Raw genomic sequence first — 18,966 nt, 5'->3', positions numbered from 1 at the left:
ACAGGATGTTCCTAATTTTGGCAATGTTGCGCAGGTGAAAGAATGCAGTTCTAGAGATTTGTTTGTGTGAGTTAAAGGACATGTCCTGGTCAACAATAACTCCAAAGTTTTTCAATATTTGTATTACTTGTATTTAAAGAATACTAATTTAGAGTTAGAAAAAATCTTCAGGTATGTAAAAATCTGAACAGTACATTAGCCACAACTAAAACAAACTGTAAAACAGTGCAGTTTTCTGCATGATTTATTGCAAAAGAATATTCAAGCACCATGTGTTAGACAAAGCTGAGGATACAAAAAAGTATGTGACACTGTTTATCATCCTGATGGTTTTGAATCTTTTGTGTTTATTTGTGATTGCAAAGGTGTTTACAAAAGTGTAGAAGCTGGGTCTATTGCTAGGATTGAGAGGATCCTTCATAGTACTACTCCTTTTGGTTCTGTACCTACTGGTATATGATATATATATGGCTGCTTTCAGGGCAGCAGAGGTCCCATTGCAGATGTCTGAGACAAAAGCAAAGCTCTAGTCCTTTTGCAAAAATGTTGAAACAGGTTGCACATTTTCTCATCTGCCAAGTCAATGCAGTGGCCAATCTACAGTAAATACTCAGAGAGGTGAAATTCTGAGTGTTGTAAAACTTGGTGTTGTGTTTAAGTGTTTGATACGAGTTTGACTGATAAATCTGTTATTCCAACCAGAATATGTCCTTTCATGGGAACCATGTCTTTTCCACCACTGGAAGTTGCTAAGCTGTAACCTGGAGAGCCCATAACCTGACCTTGTAGGGCAAAGGTGGTTGGTTCTGGTTGGTATTAGATCCTGGTAAATCTGGGAAGGATCTAATGTAAATCATTAAAATAATAACAGTTCTGATGTGTGTAGTCAAAAATGTCACAGCACCACATCATCATTTAGTGCTCTCCATTGCTCTTATAAAAAGCCCTTACAGATGTATACATAGAAGGTAAATGGAAGCTGAAAAGTAAAAAGGTGGTTAGTGCTATATTGTGTTTGCTTTAGTCGAGTTGTAGTGGCACACTGTTTGACCAATCACGTGCGAAGGTTGTTTGAACAATCAAAGACAACACACCTGTGCGCATTTACACCCTCCCCACAGGATTATCTGGAAATGGATTTAGTACTGGCTCCTGCCAGCCTGGAGGTTAAACTGATGACACAGCTTTATGGGTGAAGGTTAGAGTCTGGACATTTTCTTCCAAGCCACCTACACCCATGAAAACTTACTTGCAAACTATAGCAACATGTCTATGGTATGCAGCATGTGATGATGTGAGGGTATGTGATGGTGCATTAATATAAGTATTGTACTGAGGGGCGCACCTATTTAAAGTTTGAGTGTCATTTGTAGGTTATTTTGAGTGCTTTACCTTACTAAGGCACACAGGTTCTTTTTAAATTATCTATGTATAGCACATTCAAACTATCATTCCATCATCCAGAAGATGTTTAGGAGTAGTTTAGGAGCAGTTCTCAAGCTGTTTTATCATGGTGTGAATTGAAAGAGGAATAGAGTAGGAGTTTTCCTGAAGGAGGATTTCCTGGGAATGTTCTGGAGGTGAAGAGAGTGTCAGATAGGGTGATGAGTCTGAATCTGGAAGTTGAAGGTGTGATGTTGAATGTTGTCAGTGGTTATGCCCCACAGGTAGGATGTGACTTAGAAGAGAAGGAGAAATTCAGGGTAGTCCCTAGTGGTGAGAGAGTGGTGATTGGGGCAGATTTCAATGGACATGTTGGTGAGGGAAACAGAGGTGACGAGGAAGTGATGGGTAAGTTTGGTATGCAGGGTAAGTTTGGTATGCAGGACAGGAATGCAGAAGGACAGAGGGTGGTAGACTTCACAAAAAGGATGGAAACGGCTGTAGTGAACACATTTTTCTAGAAAAGGGAGGAGCATAGGGTGACATATAAGAGTGGAGGCAGGAGCACACAAGTTGATTACATCTTGTGCAGACATTTCAACCTGAAAGAGATCAGTGACTGCAAAGTAGTGGCTGGGGAGAGTGTAGACAGACAGCATAGGATGGTGGTGTGTAGGATGACTCTGGTGGTGAGGAAGATGAAGAGGACAAGGGCAGAACAGAGGACCAAGTGGTGTAAGTTGAAAAAGGAAGAGTGTTGTGTGGCTTTCAGGGAGGAGCTGAAACAGGCTGTGGGAGGTCTGAAGGTTCTTCCAGATGACTGGACAGCTACAGCTAACGTGATCAGGGAGACAGGTAGGGTATTTGGTGTGTCATCTGGAAAGAGGAAAGCAGATAAAGAGACTTGGTGGTGGAATGAGGAAGTTCAGGAGTGTGTTTAGAGGAAAAGATTAGCTAAGAAGAAGTGGGACACTAAGAGGACAGAAGAAAACAGACAGGAATACAGGGAGATGCAGTGTAAAGTGAAGGTAGAGGTGGCAAAGGCCAAACAAAGGACATCCGAGGATTTGTATGATGGGTTGGACACTAAGGAGGGAGAGCTGGATTTGTACAGGTTGGCGAGGCAGAGAAACTGATGGAAAGGGATGTGCAGCAGGTTAGGGTGAGCAAGGACAGGGATGGAAATGTGTTGACAGGTGCCACAACTGTGATGGAAAGATGGAAGGAATACTTTGAAGTGCTGATGAATGAGGAAAATGTTAGAGAGCACAGAGTAGAAGAGGTGACTGATGTGGAGCAGGAAGTAGCAAAGATCAGTAAGGATAAAGTGAGGAAGGCATTGAAGAGGATGAAGAGTGGAAAGGTAGTTGGTCCTGACGACATACCTGTGGAGGTATGGAAGTGTTTAGGAGAGGTGGCAGTAGAGTTTTTGACTGGGCTACTTAACAAGATCTTGGAGAGTGAGAGGATGCCTGAGGAATGGAGGAGAAGTGTACTGGTGCCCATCTTTAAGAACAAGGGGGGCGTGTAGAGCTGTGGAAACTACAGAGGAATAAAGCTGATGAGTCACACAATGAAGTTATGAGAAAGAGTAGTGGAGTCTAGGCTGAGGTAAGAAATGAGCATTTGTGAGCAGCAGTATGGTTTCATGCCAAGAAAGAGCACCACAGATGCAATATTTGCTTTGAGAATGCTGATGGAGAAGTTCAGAGAAGGCCAGAAGGAGCTGCATTGTGTCTTTGTAGATTTGGAAAAAGCGTATGACAGGGTCCCGAGAGAGGAGCTGTGGTTTTGTATGAGGAAGTCTGGAGTGGCAGAGAAGTATGTTTGAATGGTGCAGGACATGTATGAGAGCTGTAAGACAGTGGTGAGGTGTGCTGTAGGGGTGACAGATGAGTTCAAGGTGGAGGTGGGGCTGCACCAGGGATCAGCTTTGAGCCCCTTCTTGTTTGCTGTGGTGATGAACAGGCTGACAAATGAGGTTAGACAGGAATCTCCGTGGACCATGATGTTTGCAGATGACATTGTCATCTGTAGTGAGAGCAGGGAGCAGGTGGAGGAAAATCTAGAGAGGTGGAGGTTTGCTCTGGAAAGGAGAGGAATGAAGGTTAGCCGCAGTAAAACAGAGTACATGTGTATAAATGAGAGGGACACAAGTAGAACGGTGAGGTTACAGGGAGTAGAGGTGAAGAAGGTGGAGGATTTTAAGTACCTAGGGTCAAGAAGTGAAGAGATGTGTGCAAGTAGGTTGGAATGGGTGGAGGAAAGTGTCAGGTGTGATGTGTGACAAAAGAGTGTCAGCAAGAATGAAAGGAAAGGTGTACAAGACAGTGGTGAGACCAGCAATGTTGTCTGGTTTAGAGACAGTGGCACTGAGACAAAGACAGGAGGCAGATCTGGAGGTAGCAGAGCTGAAGATGTTGAGGTTCTCTCTGGGAGTGACGAGGATGGATAGGATCAGGAATGAGTACATCAGAGGAACAACTCATGTTAGATGTTTTGGAGAAAAAGCCAGGGAAGCCAGATTGAGATGGTTTGGACATGTTCAGAGGTGGGACAGTGAATACATTAGTAAAAGGTTGCTGAGGTTAGAGCTGCCAGGAACGAGGCCTAGAAGAAGACCAAAGAGGAGGTTCTTGGATGTAGTGCAGGAGGACATGAGGATAGTTGGTGTGGGTGAGGAGGATACAGAGGATAGGTTGAATGGAGGCAGATGATTCGCTGTAGCGACCCCTGAAGGGAACAGCCGGAAGGAAAAGAAGAAGAGGCCTAACCCTAACCCTAACCCTGCCCCTGCCCTTAAGGGAGAAATGTCATGCAGCCAGCAGATCTTCAGCATGTTCTTGGTCTGCTCTCCCATCTGGAGGGGCTCTGAATAAGGAGATGTTTGGAAGGTGTCAGAATCAGTTGCTCAATAGACCTCAGCTTTAAGTACAGAGGTAGGACTGTGGCTTGTGTTTTGTTTTGTTACAGCTAGTACTTAGCAATGAATATTGTATGTATGTCCTTGTTATCTAGGAGACCTACAATTGATACCCAGGTTTACAGCATCAATGGCAATATTCTGTGTACTGCGAAAAGATAATCGATAGGAATTTAATGTTTACTGATGACGGATGAGGAGAGGACCCAATTGCAGGAGACAGTCCACTTTATTTTCCGCCACTCAGTGGATAAGCAGGCAGAATACAAACACTAAATGCTTTGCCACTCGACGTCTAACTACAAATACCTCGCCTCACAGGTACTAGCACTAACAACTAACTACACAGGTAACAATGGAATCCTCAAGTACCAAACAAAGGAAAAGAGGAGGTCTATTTACTTTCGGAACAAAGGGTCAATAATAATACAATCCAACAGGAAACAGAAATCTAAGACCATAACAATGGGTCTCTGAGTCTGTTGCTTCATGTTGTGCTAGGTACCTCCTGTGTTTATATACTGTAGATTTAAAACCATTCATGAACTTATGAACTTTACTTGTTGTTACTGTCATGTGCTTTTCAGTCACTTAAAGAAGGAAACCCTGGAGAACAGGCTAATGCATGTGCCTCAACCAACCAATGGTATTAGTTACACTGAAGTCATTCTCAGTGTACAAACTGTGATCTGTCCTAAGGTTAAAGTGTTTGTATCTGTCAACTTAGCCACACTCAAACATGGGGCTATCAGAAAGGGGCAAGATGCAATGGGGGGTCCTGCATATTTTCTGAAAAAGTCTCATAACAGGTATTCATACACTTGGTAGTAATTCAGATGCTGTTAAATAGCCAACAAAAAAGAATTTTCTAACATTTTCTAACATTCCACACATGCCTGTGAATTATTCATGACCCTCACATTGACACCCCAGACACACAAGCCTTCATTTCAGCCCCTCCCAGATATAATGCTTGCTTAACATCATGTGGATGTCATCAATAATGGGCTTCACGTTGGGGTTTACTTCCTCTCTTAATTATACAAAAAAATTTAGATATGTGCCACATGTAACTGCTCTGTGGTCAGCTGTTTTCTAAATCTGATTCTGGTTAAACGGTAGAACTAACAGGTAATGATTGACAGGTGACACTAACCCTGGTTCATGTTCTCAAAAACACATGTACAGTATTGTTCAAAATAATAGCAGTACAATGTGACTAACCAGAATAATCCAGGTTTTTAGTATATTTTTTATTGCTACATGGCAAACAAGTTACTAGTAGGTGCAGTAGATTCTCAGAAAACAAACAAGACCCAGCATTCATGATATGCGTGCTCTTAAGGCTGTGCAATTGGGCAATTAGTTGAAAGGGGTGTGTTAAAAAAAATAGCAGTATGGCTTTCAATCAGTGAGGTCATCAATTTTGTGAAAAAACAGGTGTGAATCAGCTGGCCCCTATTTAAGGATGAAGCCAGCACTTGTTGAACATGCATTTGAAAGCCTGAGGAAAATGGGTCATTCAAGACATTATTCAGAAGAACAGCGTACTTTGATTAAAAAGTTGATTGGAGAGGGGAAAACCTATAAAGAGGTGCAAAAAATTATAGGCTGTTCAGCTAAAATGATCTCCAATGCCTTAAAATGGAGGGCAAACCAGACAGACGTTGAAGAAAACAGAAGACAACCATCAAAATGGATCGAAGAATAACCAGAATGGCAAAGGCTCAGCCAATGATCAGCTCCAGGATGATCAAAGACAGTCTGGAGTTAACTCCAGACCTCTAAGGTTACCTGTAAGGTAACTGTAAGGTAACCTGTAAGGTAACTCCAGACCGTCTTTGATCATCCTGGAGCTGATCATTGGCTAAGCCTTTGCCAGTACTTACAGTACTGTGACAGAAGACGTCTGTGTGAAGCTAATCTATTTTTAAGAATCCCCCATAAAGTCCCTCTGTTAAAAAAAAAAAGGCATGTGCAGAAGAGGTTACAATTTGCCAAAGAACACATCAACTGGCCTAAAGAGAAATGGAGGAACATTTTGTGGACTGATGAGAGTAAAACTGTTCTTTTTGGGTCCAAGGGCCATAGACAGTTTGTGAGATGACCCCCAAACTCTGAATTCAAGCCACAGCACACAGTGAAGACAGTGAAGCATGGTGGTGCAAGCATCATGATATGGGCATACTCCTACTATGGTGTTGGGCCTATTTATCGCATACCAGGGATCATGGATCAGTTTGCGTATGTCAAAATACTTGAAGAGTATTGTCATGTTGCCTTATGCTGAAGAGGACATACCCTTGAAATGGTTGTTCCAACAAGACAATGACCCCAAACACACTAGTAAACGAGCAAAGTCGTGGTTCCAAACCAACAATATTAATGTTATGGAGTGGCCAGCCCAATCCCCGGACCTTAATCCAATCGAGAACTTGTGGGGTGATATCAAAAATGCTGTTTCTGAAGCAAAACCAAGAAATGTAAATGAATTGTGGAATGTTGTTAAAGAATCATGGGGTGGAATAACAGCTGAAAGGTGCCACAAGTTGGTTGACTCCATGCCACACAGATGTGAAGCAGTTATAAAAAAAACTGTGGTCATACAACTAAATATTAGTTTAGTGATTCACAGGATTGCTAAATCCTAGAAACAAAAACGTTTGTACGAAATAGTTTTGAGTTTGTACAGTCAACGGCAGACACTGCTATTTTTTTGAACACATCCCTTTCAGCTAATTGCCCAATTGCACAGCCTTAAGAGCGTGCATATCATGAATGCCTGGTCTTGTTTGTTTTCTGAGAATCTACTGCACCTACTGGTAACTTGTTTACCATGTAGCAATAAAAAATATACTAAAAACCTGGATTATTCTGGTTAGTCACATTGTACTGCTATTATTTTTGAACAATACTGTATATCCAGGTACTGCCTGCATCAGTAAACTGGTTGTACAATTCATAGATTTGCCTTTAAATATTTTAACATAATAATAATGGATGGTAATTGAGATGTCCCTTGCCATATTGATTAGTTTGCGCTCAATATATCTATACTTTTTTAAAAATTGATTTTAATCAAGTGTAAGCTCAGGCACTGTATGACTGCCAGTTCATCTGTCCAGCCACATTTTCTGAGCTGAGACTGTTGATTTGGTTTCGGTTGCCCACACTATTGAGAAGCAAAGACTCTTGAGCATTACCACTTTCATACAGAGTGGTTTGAAATCTAAGATGTTTGTAACATTCACTTGCAATTACCAAGGAACATTTAGTTTTTAGTAGGCATGTACACACAGCAAATTCTTAAATTTACATCACACCCTTCGAACTTATAATTATTTTGCATGTCAAAAAGCAGTTCACTTGTTAAGCATGAGTGACTGTCAGATGTCTGATTGGTGTCTTTGTGTCCACAACAGGTAGAGGATGAACTCAGCTCTCCTGTGGTACTATTTAAGTTTTCCCAGGAAACCAGTGCTGGTAAGCATCTCTCTCCCTGAACTCATTAAGCCAATTTGAGCTGATTTTGACATATATTTTATTTTGGGGTGCTTCTGGTGATTTCATTCACTCCTTACACTTATTGGCTTGGAGTGGCCCTGAGGCCAGCTGCATCTTTCTCCTGACTAATAAGATGTTGTACTTTGTCTAGTTTTTTGGAATGTCACAGTGCAAGTGGTGGTTAGGGTTCAAGGTGTGAGTGAGTTTCCAGTACACTCAAGTGTTGTGCTGTTCTCAAATGCTGAGAATGGTCATCCATGCTCAGAAAATGTTTTGAATGATTCTAATTATTGAGACAATACCAAGATAATAGTGTCATTATCCACAAAAGACCCATATGATATAGTTATATTTTTATTTTATTTCCTTTTGTCCTATGTTGTTAGGATCTGGTGGAGGTTCAGTAGAAGGCTACTGTGCTGAAGAAAAAGAGGTCCTTAATGCCTTCAACAAATGGGTATGTTTTTTTTCCTATGCTAACTATAGCTACATTAGTCATTGTTTTACACATTAAACATGACTTGTGTAATGTTAAATGTGTGACTCAGCTCTACTGAATCTTTAGCCTCTTTTAACTCATTCTTTTGATTTTACATCGTGCAAACACAGATCTCAACATAATTTCCAGTTTCTGATAAACCCAGTGTACAATACTTGCACAGCAACAGACAGACACTGACAGACACTATTACACAGTGAAGCATTTAGCTGCTAAATAGCTAATAGGCATTTTTCTCAGGATTCAATGGAGTTACAGCAGAAATAAAAAGAGAGTGAATACTGGAATTTCTTTCATTCATTCAAACCTCTCTAGTAGGCTAGTACAAGGAAATTTATCAATTTTGGAGCACTGTTGTGTACTATAGCAAAAGTTAAAAGTGGCAGAACTAAGCCTTTTTAGACGGGATTTTTTTTCCTAGTACGTTTAACAGCCTTGTTCAATGTATTCCTTTTAAATTTTTCCTGGGTGTAGCTGTGCAAACAGCTAGCCCATCTGGTTCCCATCAGTGGAGTAGATGTGGTGGAACTTGAAGATGAGGGCATCTGTCTTCGCTTCAGTCCCCTCCTGACTGCTGCAAGTAATGTGAACACACACACACACACACACACACACAAACTTACAAACACAACTTTCTGCCTGTAGTTTTAATACTGCGAAATTACCTATACTGTGAGTATGACCTACCATGACTATGGCTTCTCCCTCCCATCTAGTCCTGGGGACCCAGCAGAAAGATATTGAAGAGCTTGTGGAGAAGCTGACGGAGCTGGTGCCCATAATGAGCTCCACAATGTGCCTCAGGCAGGACTTCCGAGAGGAGACCTACCGGCATTCACCCTGGCTCAGATACATAGAGGATTTCTGCTGGCCTGGCCTGGGAGCTGTCCGGTAAGGCTGGTTAGGCTTAATAGCTCTGTAGTAAATTTCTCAGTGGGCATCGTATATGCACAAAGAAAATGAAATAAGTTTAAAATGTTGAAAAGATCTGCTCTGTTGTATGTGCAGATCTAATTTACTTAATTTATCTAAGGACATGTTAGGACTAGGATTCATACCCTCAACTCCTATGTGATGTTCATAACCACTACACTATCCTGCTGTGCCAGTCAACTGTTGGCTGAATCACAACTCACTATCTCACAATTGTTCTTCCTACATTTTTTGCTTACTTACATAGCCACTTTATTTACCTGAGGATTAGTTGATTATTCAATTAGTGGACAGACAGAAAATTAATCTGCACTGGTGATGACAAGTTAAGACTGGCGACGGTGGTGATGAAAATGGTAGCTAAACAGAAGAGGGTCATCGGAGCCAATGATTAAGTGGTTATGTGTAGGCCTACATAGCAGCAACTGGGTAAAGTATGGATTAAGACCACCACTAGGCAACTGAATAAGAAGGGTATGAAATCGAGTTGGAGCAGATTAAATTAAATCAATCTCTTGAGCAGGGTAACATAGTATGTATAGTAAAATCCATTATTTTAGCAGATAAATAAAACAAAGTGTTAAGTATTCAATTCACTCACCGTCCTCTTAATAGTGGTGGTATTTGTCATGAAATATGGGATTGTGAAAGTTGGGTTGATGTTCAGGTTTGAGCCACGGGCTGAAGGGATGGATGAGTACAGGAGGAAGCAGGAGCTGGAGAAAATGAATGCTGAGCTGCTGAAGAAACTACAAGACCTTGACACTGACATCATCTTCTCCACTGGTTAGTACCTTCTCACATCTGACAGCAAATGTGACTTACAGTGTGTATCTTACTAAACTTTTGGTGTTTCTCTCTTCTTTTTGTCTACGCCTCACTTCCCAGGCCCTGAGGCAGGAACAGAGGATGGCTGTATTTTTGTGGGCATGGTGACTGAAGATGTTGATGTTTCAGATTTGGTGGATACAATAGCTGCCCTAGGGAGGGACATAGAGGAGAGTGGAAGGGTAACTGCTTTATTCATAAGGGTATTTAGACCCTCACAGAAAGACTTCTCAAAATTAAGCCAGTCTTTGGCTTCTCACCCAGTTCTGACAAAGTTGTATAGTAATTGATTATTATTGGAATGACATATGTCATAATGAAAAGGTATGAAAGAATGTATGGATAAAATATTTTACCCAAGAAAGCTCTTTCAGTTGAACTGTTTGCATTTAGGGTTGATTAAATATCACCTAAATTATCTGGATACATCAAAAATGGTAGTAAAGCGAGAGAAAAGTAACATTTATTTTAATAGCAGCTTTCGAGATTTTACGTCACAGTGCTTCACAATATAAAACAAGAGAGAGACATGAAGCAGAGACAGAAATTAATGGTGTTACCTTGAATTTCACTACTCCACTTGACTGTTTTGACCTTTGCTTACTGAACATTTGCTGCCAATTTGCCACAAAGTGCCCTCCTTTGACTTTTTTTTTTTTTCTTTTGCTCCGGATATATCTGTACATTGCAAATGGTATCATCCGTGCAATATGACCACTTCCTGAAAGGTTGATGGTGATCGTAGCCATTCCAACTCATAGCCCGTGTCTGGCTTTGGCTAGTTTGCTTAGCTCTTGGTGTATATATTTGAGGTTCAGGTGTGATTAGCTTCAGAGAAAGGTCTCAAGCTTTGAAATGGTGTCACACATTAATGTCAACTATGTTAGAAATAAATGATGTAGGCTTTCCATCAAGACAACATAACAGTACAGAAATGAATCCATCACAATGAATTAGAATATCACTAATCATATAGTGATCATTTATCAGTGTAACAGTGATACCCCAGGTTGTTTACTTGAAACCACTCAGCTTTGACTGTTAAAGAGTTATTCTGTTGTATAAAAATACACTTTGTCTTATATGTTACATTCCTAAATAGTGGTGATTCTTTTGTAGCTATTGGAGAACATGACAGAGGTGGTGAGGAAAGGTATCCTGGAGGCAGAGCTGCAGCTGCAAAAGGCCAATGAGGAGAAACTGATGGAGGAGGTGTGTCTATGTAATGAGTTTGAGAACAGATGTAGTAAATGGATGGTCCTCAGTATAGTAAGACCAACATATTTGTTTGTCTCTTAATTCATTAATTGAAAGTATGGTTTTACATGTGTGTGTGAATATACAAATTCAATCTCTTTCAGTGTTTGACATCTATTTCTGTGTGTTTTAGGGGATGCTGAGACAACTTCCATTGGTTGGCTCTGTGTTAAATTGGTTCTCTCCAGTTCAAAGTTCCATAAAGGGAAGAACCTTCAACCTGGCTGCAGGTATGATGAGAGTTTAACCTCCTAGGACCTGGTGTACACATATGTGGACATTTTTCGTTGTCTGCACCATAATACTTTGGCACTTTGAATTGCGTAGTGTATGAGTGGTGCTATACAAATAAATTTGCCTTGCTTTGCCTTGCCTTACTTAATTCTGTGTAACTGAAGCCTGTTGTACACAAATTACAAGTGCTTAATGTTCAAAGATAATATCTGGTTGTTATATTTATTGTTCCACCTAACCCCAAATAGCTAGAAGAAATCTAAAATGCAAGCCAAAACAAAGCTCAGGTCTTAGGAGGATAAACTACTGTGGTAGTGACAGAGTATTTTGTCACTTTAATGTCCTATTAGAACTTTTCAATCTAGTGATGAGCTTGAAACACCACAGAACAAAGAGGTTAGCTTTGAGATAGTCCTGAATGCAAAGTGCAGTGTCATATTAATATCATTGTAGTGTTTCAAACTTCCCCCAACATGCATGATGTGTCATTGCCTTTTTGAAAGAGTCCAAGCATTGTGAGTGAGAAGATTTGGATCCAGTGCAACACCTAAAATATGGCGTGAACAATTTCATAAAACATGCTAATGCAACAAGCTATGCACCATTTGATGCTCCCACCTCCTCAGCTAATACTAGGCAGATTCCAACAGTACAAATCTTGTTTCTCTACCACTTAAACTCACTGAAAGACTAGCCAAAGAATTCCGAGAATAATTGTTGCATTATGATATCCTGGCCAGCCAGACCCACTTTCTTAGCGAAGTGTAAGGAAGCATGCGCCTCCTTGCTTATAATAATGTGCTGGATCTCTTAGGTAGAACCCACAGCAGGTGATTGGTCAGAATCACTCAGATGTATTATTTGGATCGTCTTTATTTGTCACTACTGCAGACACAGCTGTCTGGTGTACAGTGTAGTACAATATGTGTGGTTCTGTATAAGCAGAAAATATAATCAATAACCCAAATAAAGTTACACTTGAAGCAAAATACTCAATTACAAGTATAAAATACTTAAACTAAATGTAATATAACACAAGCAGCAGTATATATGTTTCAAATTCAAAACATTAGGCAGTGACAATTGTCCATCAATAAGCTTGATTAATGCTTATTAGAAACACAATAGCACCCTCTGCTGACCATGAGATGAGTGCAGAACACGGCTGCCTAAAAACACGCTGGAGGTCACGGGCATGGACATACTGGAGCATGGGCATATTATCATACTTAACAAACTAACTGTGCGGTAGGGACGAGAAAATCAATAGCAGTCATTTACTAGTATCTCTACTGCATACAGCATATCCTTCGTTTCTCTCAGTGGTTTACTCTGTGTCCATTCCCCCGTCCCTGGAATTTGAACTAGCATTATGAAGTGGTGATTATGAATTTTGTCTTACCTTTGCTGCTTTCTGATCATATGTTGTGTTTATATTAAATGTATTAAAAATGGCCCAGGATTTAACAGGTTTAACAGGTTAAATCCATAAGATCCTCCCATTCTTAGATCACAAGAGACATTGACATTGATATAAAGTGTCATACAAAGTTCATTAGTGCTGAATAGAAGAGGTCAGTGAATGGTCTTGGAATCAGTGTTTTGTGTTATTCAACAATGGTTTAAGACCATTAGAATACTTGTAGGAACACTGAGTGATGCTCCAGTGTGACATAGACCTTCAGAGTGTTTGAGGGAAGAAATTGTGTAGATAAGAGCCACACGCCAGTATGCACCATGTGATTGCAAGATCTCAGCATGGTGAAGGAGACATCCTACGGATGCCCTGTGATGCATCCCAGCAGCATTTGGACACAGATCACTTGTTTTTTTGTGCAGCCATCTTGAAGCTCTTTCTGTAGTTAGTCTGATGGCTGTTCTCCTCTGCTGCCCACTCATCCCCTGTGCAGAAAACACTCTGTAGAGGGAGTGGCAAGCAAAGCCCCTGTATGCAACCTCCACTGGATAGTGGCAAGCTCTCCAACCCCTCTCACGGCACTGATCAATTAAACCTTAGTACTTGGCACGTTCAGTTCACAGGACAAGCTGTTTCGAGACCTTATATAGAATCAAAGCATAACTTGATATTAACATACTTAATTTACATTGTTTTGTTGCTGCATTTTAAACCACATCCTTATCACATGTCATTTGTTAAAAGCTGAAGCATACTATGAACAGCTACATGAGCAGCATGCAGGTTAACGGTAAGTGAGTGAGGGAGAAAGTGAAGGCATTTTAACACATGGAACGTGCAACATTGTAAGGTCAGATAGTAGATTGTGGGGGTGCACATATACATTTCAGGTCTGCTTACATATGATATGACTATTCTGGATAGATAAAGCATTATATCTTCTCAACAAGGCTGAAGAACAGAACAAAGCAGAAAAGTAAGGACACCAAAGAGGAAGAGCAGGAAAATTGTCACAGCCAGAGATGGTCTCCATTATAACATAATAAACACATACATATAAAGTTCTGATTCACAACTTTAGGATTCTTTGTGCATGTGATGTAAAAGATAACAGCTCTTCTAAAATACTTAATCTATGTTCACTGTCATTTAAAAGTGATATGTTGACACAGACGGCTGAAAACCATCAGAGTTTGTGTTATATCCTGGTTAGCTTTTAGAAAAAGTATATTAATTTATATAAATGTTTTTCAGTACCTGTAAATTGTGTGTGTCCATAGGTTCCCTGGATTCCACAGAGGTGACATACTGTACCAAGGCTCAGGCAGGCAGGCCATCCCTGCAGGAGACTCCCACCTCCTCATCCAAGAGACTTCCAGGTGGGGTTGGCCATGTATCACTACTGTAGGTTCTCAAGTAAAAGCTGGTATTCAAATAATAGCTCACAGTTTAGTATATTAGTTTAAAATATAAATTCAAAAAAATGTTCATGTCTATATCATTCATTTCATCAGTACAAGAAGTGAGAGTCATGTGATACTCATTACTTTGATGCTCTGCCATTTTCAAATATTCTTAGAAAGAAATACTGTTTGCCTTTTGTTGATTTGTTAAGCTATTGTTAGCAAAGTGAGGTCCACACATATTTCAAATTAAAAAGCCACCAGGGTAAAGAAAGAAATTATAATTAGGAGGAACATGATACCTTTCTTGTGAACATGAAAACTCAAGAAGAACACAACAGAAACGTTATATTTACCCCAGTAGATACCCTTTGGATCTTTATTTCTCTTCACACTTTCTGAGCTCTCTGTCTTTGTTACCAATGATGCACAAAAAGAATTCTGTGTGTGGGGGGGAAATTACATTACACCTTCTGCACTTCCTGCCATTGTTTTCTTACAGGTCAGAGGTTATTCCGGCGATCAGGGGCAAGCTCTGACTCTATTAGTGAGACTAGTTCCATTGGCCAAGCTGAAGAGAGGACCATTGAGGAAAGTACCACTGTGAGCAGCAGCTTCCTTCATCCTTCTACCTCTCCACCTGCATTAGAGGTGGACTCACACACTCCAAGTAGTGTTGTATCTGATGAGTTCTCAGAGGAGAGACAGCCTGAAGGCCAAGAGGTGGAACAGAGCAACAGATAGGACGACTCACTCTGCAGGTGTCCTTGAACCAACCTCTATATGGTACCAACCTAACAGATGTTTAAAAAGGCATTTTAAATTGGGAATCTAATTTTTCCATTTTGATGGAAAAACCAATGGAGTAAGATGGGGTTATTTGAATCTACCCCTAGACACTAGATAACACTGTGCTCATTGCATTCTACTTATTTAGAAATAAAATCTGTCATTGGCTGTAGCATATTTTTGATCAGTTTTCCCTGGTATGATTGTTGCCTGTACACTGATGTGCGAGGTTGAGCAACATGTTCTGCTGTCACACTCCTTTGTAGCTACACTAAAAATATTTTGGCAGAGTCATGTCATTTCTGGTCTACCATGTATTTACAGGGGCAACAGAAATGCACTAAAGAACAGAATGGAGCCAAATTGCATTTAGGGTGGACTATTCCTTTAAACACTTTTTTGTGCGTTATGTTGTTTTTTTAAACTGAACCCACTTGATAATTTTGGGTGTCCTGTTGGATTATAGCACATAGTAGCATAGGTGCTGTACATACAATTGTAGGAATGATTTATACTTTCACTTGAACAGCAACTGGAATAGAACAGCTCAATATTAAAGGAATTAGGGTCACTGCAATTAAAATGTTTAGATTCCTCACCATAAATAGTCTACACATGATATATATCTAATTTGCCCAATTACTCAAAATAAAATTCATCACAAAATAAATCTGTAAAGCAGTAATAAAGTATGATCATCCGGTCAAAAAATGCCTAAAATAGCAGTTACCTGCTATTAGGCTTCACACACTCACTTCATCTGTGCACTGCCCCACAGTGCTATGATGGAATCTTAGTCATAATATTTTGAGGCAGAAGTTGGGATAAAACCATAAGAACCACTAGAAGAGTGATTTACTTATGAAAGGTTTTAAATCTATGAGATAATGTTGTAATAGAGCAAGATATAAATGTAATGCAGGATAGTTGCTCATATTATAATTTAATTATTTTATCTTTTATTGTATACTAAAAGCTTTTACACGGTGAAGGAAATTTTATTATGTGAGAGTTGCAATTTTATCAACAGAGGAAAACAATAAGCAGAGTAAGTTGTAATATGTGAAGTCACATTTCAAGATAGAAATGGGATGTTATAAGATTATTACAAGATAATACAAGTCATAATTTTAGGGGAAAAAATTGCATTATAAGAATTATATCTTCAATTTTAAAGAAATATTGGTTTTGACATGTAAGTACACATCCCATTTTCTCTTTACTACAATTGACTAATAAAATATACATATACCTCTTGTTAGTTATTTCTAAAAATACAGCATGTTTTTCTGGTAAAAATTACAATATTGTGCTCCCATTCATTCTCTAAAAATTACAACTTGTAGTGTTATGGCTTTTTCTCAAATGTATGACATTGTGATAAAAAAACATCAGATTTTCTTAAAAGAATTGTTTATTTAATATATATAATATTAGCCTAATACTCCATCAGACAATATAAACTCCAGCTATAACTTTGTGACTCAAAAGAAATTCCCCTTTACACTTAAACATGGGGTCAGTAAAAGTTAAAGTTGTTCATGGCTGTGTCTTTTTTGTCAGTAATGCAGCCTGAGCAAAGTAGCATTGTGTTTCCATATATTTACTGTCTCAAAATCATCCTGCCAGACCTGGGTCAATCTACATCCTCATTTGAGTTACCTTTTTAAATATTTTGCAAAAATCATGTTAGTGACCAAATTGGTGATTTTGTATGTGTATGAGTGTGTGTGTGTGTGTGTGTGTGTGTGTGCGTGCGTGCGTGCGTGTGTGTGTCATCTTTGCACTTTTTTTGGATAATGTAGTTGATTCTGCTATGCTTGAAAAGTAATTCCTATAACACTAAGTGCCCATCTTCTGCTCATGTTCAATTGACATCATTCGCAAATAATCACAGACCAACTGTTTAAGGGTATGTTGTGTACCTGACTGTACATGTTGTCACTACAGCCCCAGCCCCCGTCTACAAACCTATCAGACAGTATGAAATAACACAAATATTTTGTTTGACATAACATGCCCATGCACATGCCAAAATTCATATTGCGCAATTGGGTTGTGACCAAGATAAAATTTGATCATCTCATACAGTAATACTTAACAATCTGCAAGGTCCCTGTTATTGCAGATTATGTAATGGCCTTAATGTATCACTGAAAGTATTGGAAATTTATTTCAGCAGAGGATGACATGGAGAACACAAACTTTATTATCGAACTGATGGGAACTTCTCTGAACATGCAACCCTCTACAAACAACATAAATGTCTCATTAGTGAGGGATTATTATTGTTGTGTATGCTATAGGCTCTGAATGGGAATGAATGAGCTTCAGCTGGTTTGGCAAAAACAGTTTAGAATATTCTGTCATGATGTTACCCGAATGTGATAATTAATACAAATGGAAAATGACTTAGGAATGAAAGCCAGACACATAATTAGGTAGACTTGTCCTTTAGTTGTTTGAGCCAGGTACCAGTGGATATTTCTCACACCATGAGAAAATGAATATTGCAAAAGAATGGGTTTTAGCTTTATTGCACTTGTTTTGTAGATACTTACTTTACTACTGTTCTTTATTTTCTTATATGGTGTAAATGAAGATGAATCTTCTTAATGGTTTTTGTCAAGTGATTATAATGTAAAGCCAAATCGCTAACTTTATAACAAGAAGATGTTTGGTAAAGAACTTTTGATTTGGTATGAAATGTCCTTGACCATGATGCCTTTATTGCTGTCTGAATGATTCATTATATATAATCAACAGAATATTTTCTCATGAGTGTGTTCTACAATTGATGTAAGGCTAGTGCTCTCTGTAGTTAACTTATGATCCTAAAAGAACCTCTCCATGTGATTTTTAGTCTTCCTCTATGCATTTGGGAGGTCAATGCAGCTGGCACATTCATTGTTCACTTTGTTAGCAGACTTGTGTAATTGCACCTGAGCTCCATCTCCTCTGACAAACAGAGCAATAAATGTAAGCCAATAAAACAAACTGTCACATATCATTAACAAAAAGCACATATATTGACAAAATAACACAACCGAGAACAGTACTCTGTGCATATTAAGACTGTGTAGCAGAATTTTACAACAGTAACAGTAGAGAGGAGGGAAAATAACAGTTGATGAAAACAAAAATCATAAAAAATACTGATTACCAGCTGTATAAACCTCTGTCATATGACAGAGTTTTCAGATCTCTTGACTTTATCTTTGACACAGTCAAAACAAGAATTACAAGAATTATTGACTTTGGCCTGTAATTTGATTTGGATCTTAGCCATTGTCCATGATACTCCCACCAAATGTAAAGATTCCATCCATCCATCCATTATCTATACCCACTTATTCCTAACCAGGGTCACAGGGATCTGCTGGAGCCTATCGCAGCTCTCTTTGGGTGGAAGGCAGGGGTACACCCTGGACAGGTCACCAGTCCATCACAGGGCCACATAGAGACAAGCAACCTCACACACTCACTCCTATGGGCAATTTAGAGTCACCAATCAACCTGACATACATGTTTTTGGACTGTGAGAGGAAACTGGAGTACCTGGGGAAAAAAAAACACTGCAAGCACAGGGAGAACAAACAAACTCCACACAGAAAGGCCCCTGACGGGTTTTAAACCAGGAACCTTCTTGCTCTGAGGCAACAGTGCTAACCACTCAGTCACCGTGCTGCCCAGATTAAATACAAAACATCAAAAGTATAAGTGATCCATTTAGTTTTAAATATTGTGGTGTTTATTTAAAGAGGAACATTCAGGACTGACTTGACTTTGTTTTGTA

The 18,966-nt window shown here is 39.4% G+C and overlaps 1 protein-coding gene across 2 annotated transcripts in view; it reads left to right on the top strand.

Annotated features, from left to right (window-relative positions):
* pdxdc1 (pyridoxal-dependent decarboxylase domain containing 1) overlaps positions 1-17,504 on the top strand; it is a 31,239-nt gene extending 13,735 nt beyond the window's left edge. For both annotated transcript variants that reach the window (XM_026325109.1, XM_026325108.1), the window contains 10 exons: positions 7,729-7,789; positions 8,197-8,267; positions 8,784-8,889; positions 9,026-9,200; positions 9,910-10,028; positions 10,131-10,252; positions 11,190-11,282; positions 11,461-11,557; positions 14,259-14,357; positions 14,884-17,504. In XM_026325109.1, the coding sequence (XP_026180894.1) occupies positions 7,729-7,789; positions 8,197-8,267; positions 8,784-8,889; positions 9,026-9,200; positions 9,910-10,028; positions 10,131-10,252; positions 11,190-11,282; positions 11,461-11,557; positions 14,259-14,357; positions 14,884-15,125 (1,185 nt within the window). In that variant the 3' untranslated portion in view covers positions 15,126-17,504. The remainder of the gene's footprint in view (positions 1-7,728; positions 7,790-8,196; positions 8,268-8,783; positions 8,890-9,025; positions 9,201-9,909; positions 10,029-10,130; positions 10,253-11,189; positions 11,283-11,460; positions 11,558-14,258; positions 14,358-14,883) is intronic.
* The last annotated feature ends 1,462 nt before the right edge of the window (positions 17,505-18,966 follow it).

The sequence above is a fragment of the Mastacembelus armatus genome, chromosome 8, assembly GCF_900324485.2.
Source record: "Mastacembelus armatus chromosome 8, fMasArm1.2, whole genome shotgun sequence".
NCBI lineage: Eukaryota > Metazoa > Chordata > Actinopteri > Synbranchiformes > Mastacembelidae > Mastacembelus > Mastacembelus armatus.
The sequence above is the reverse complement of the archived record's forward strand: the minus strand, read 5'-3'. Positions and strand labels throughout refer to the sequence as shown.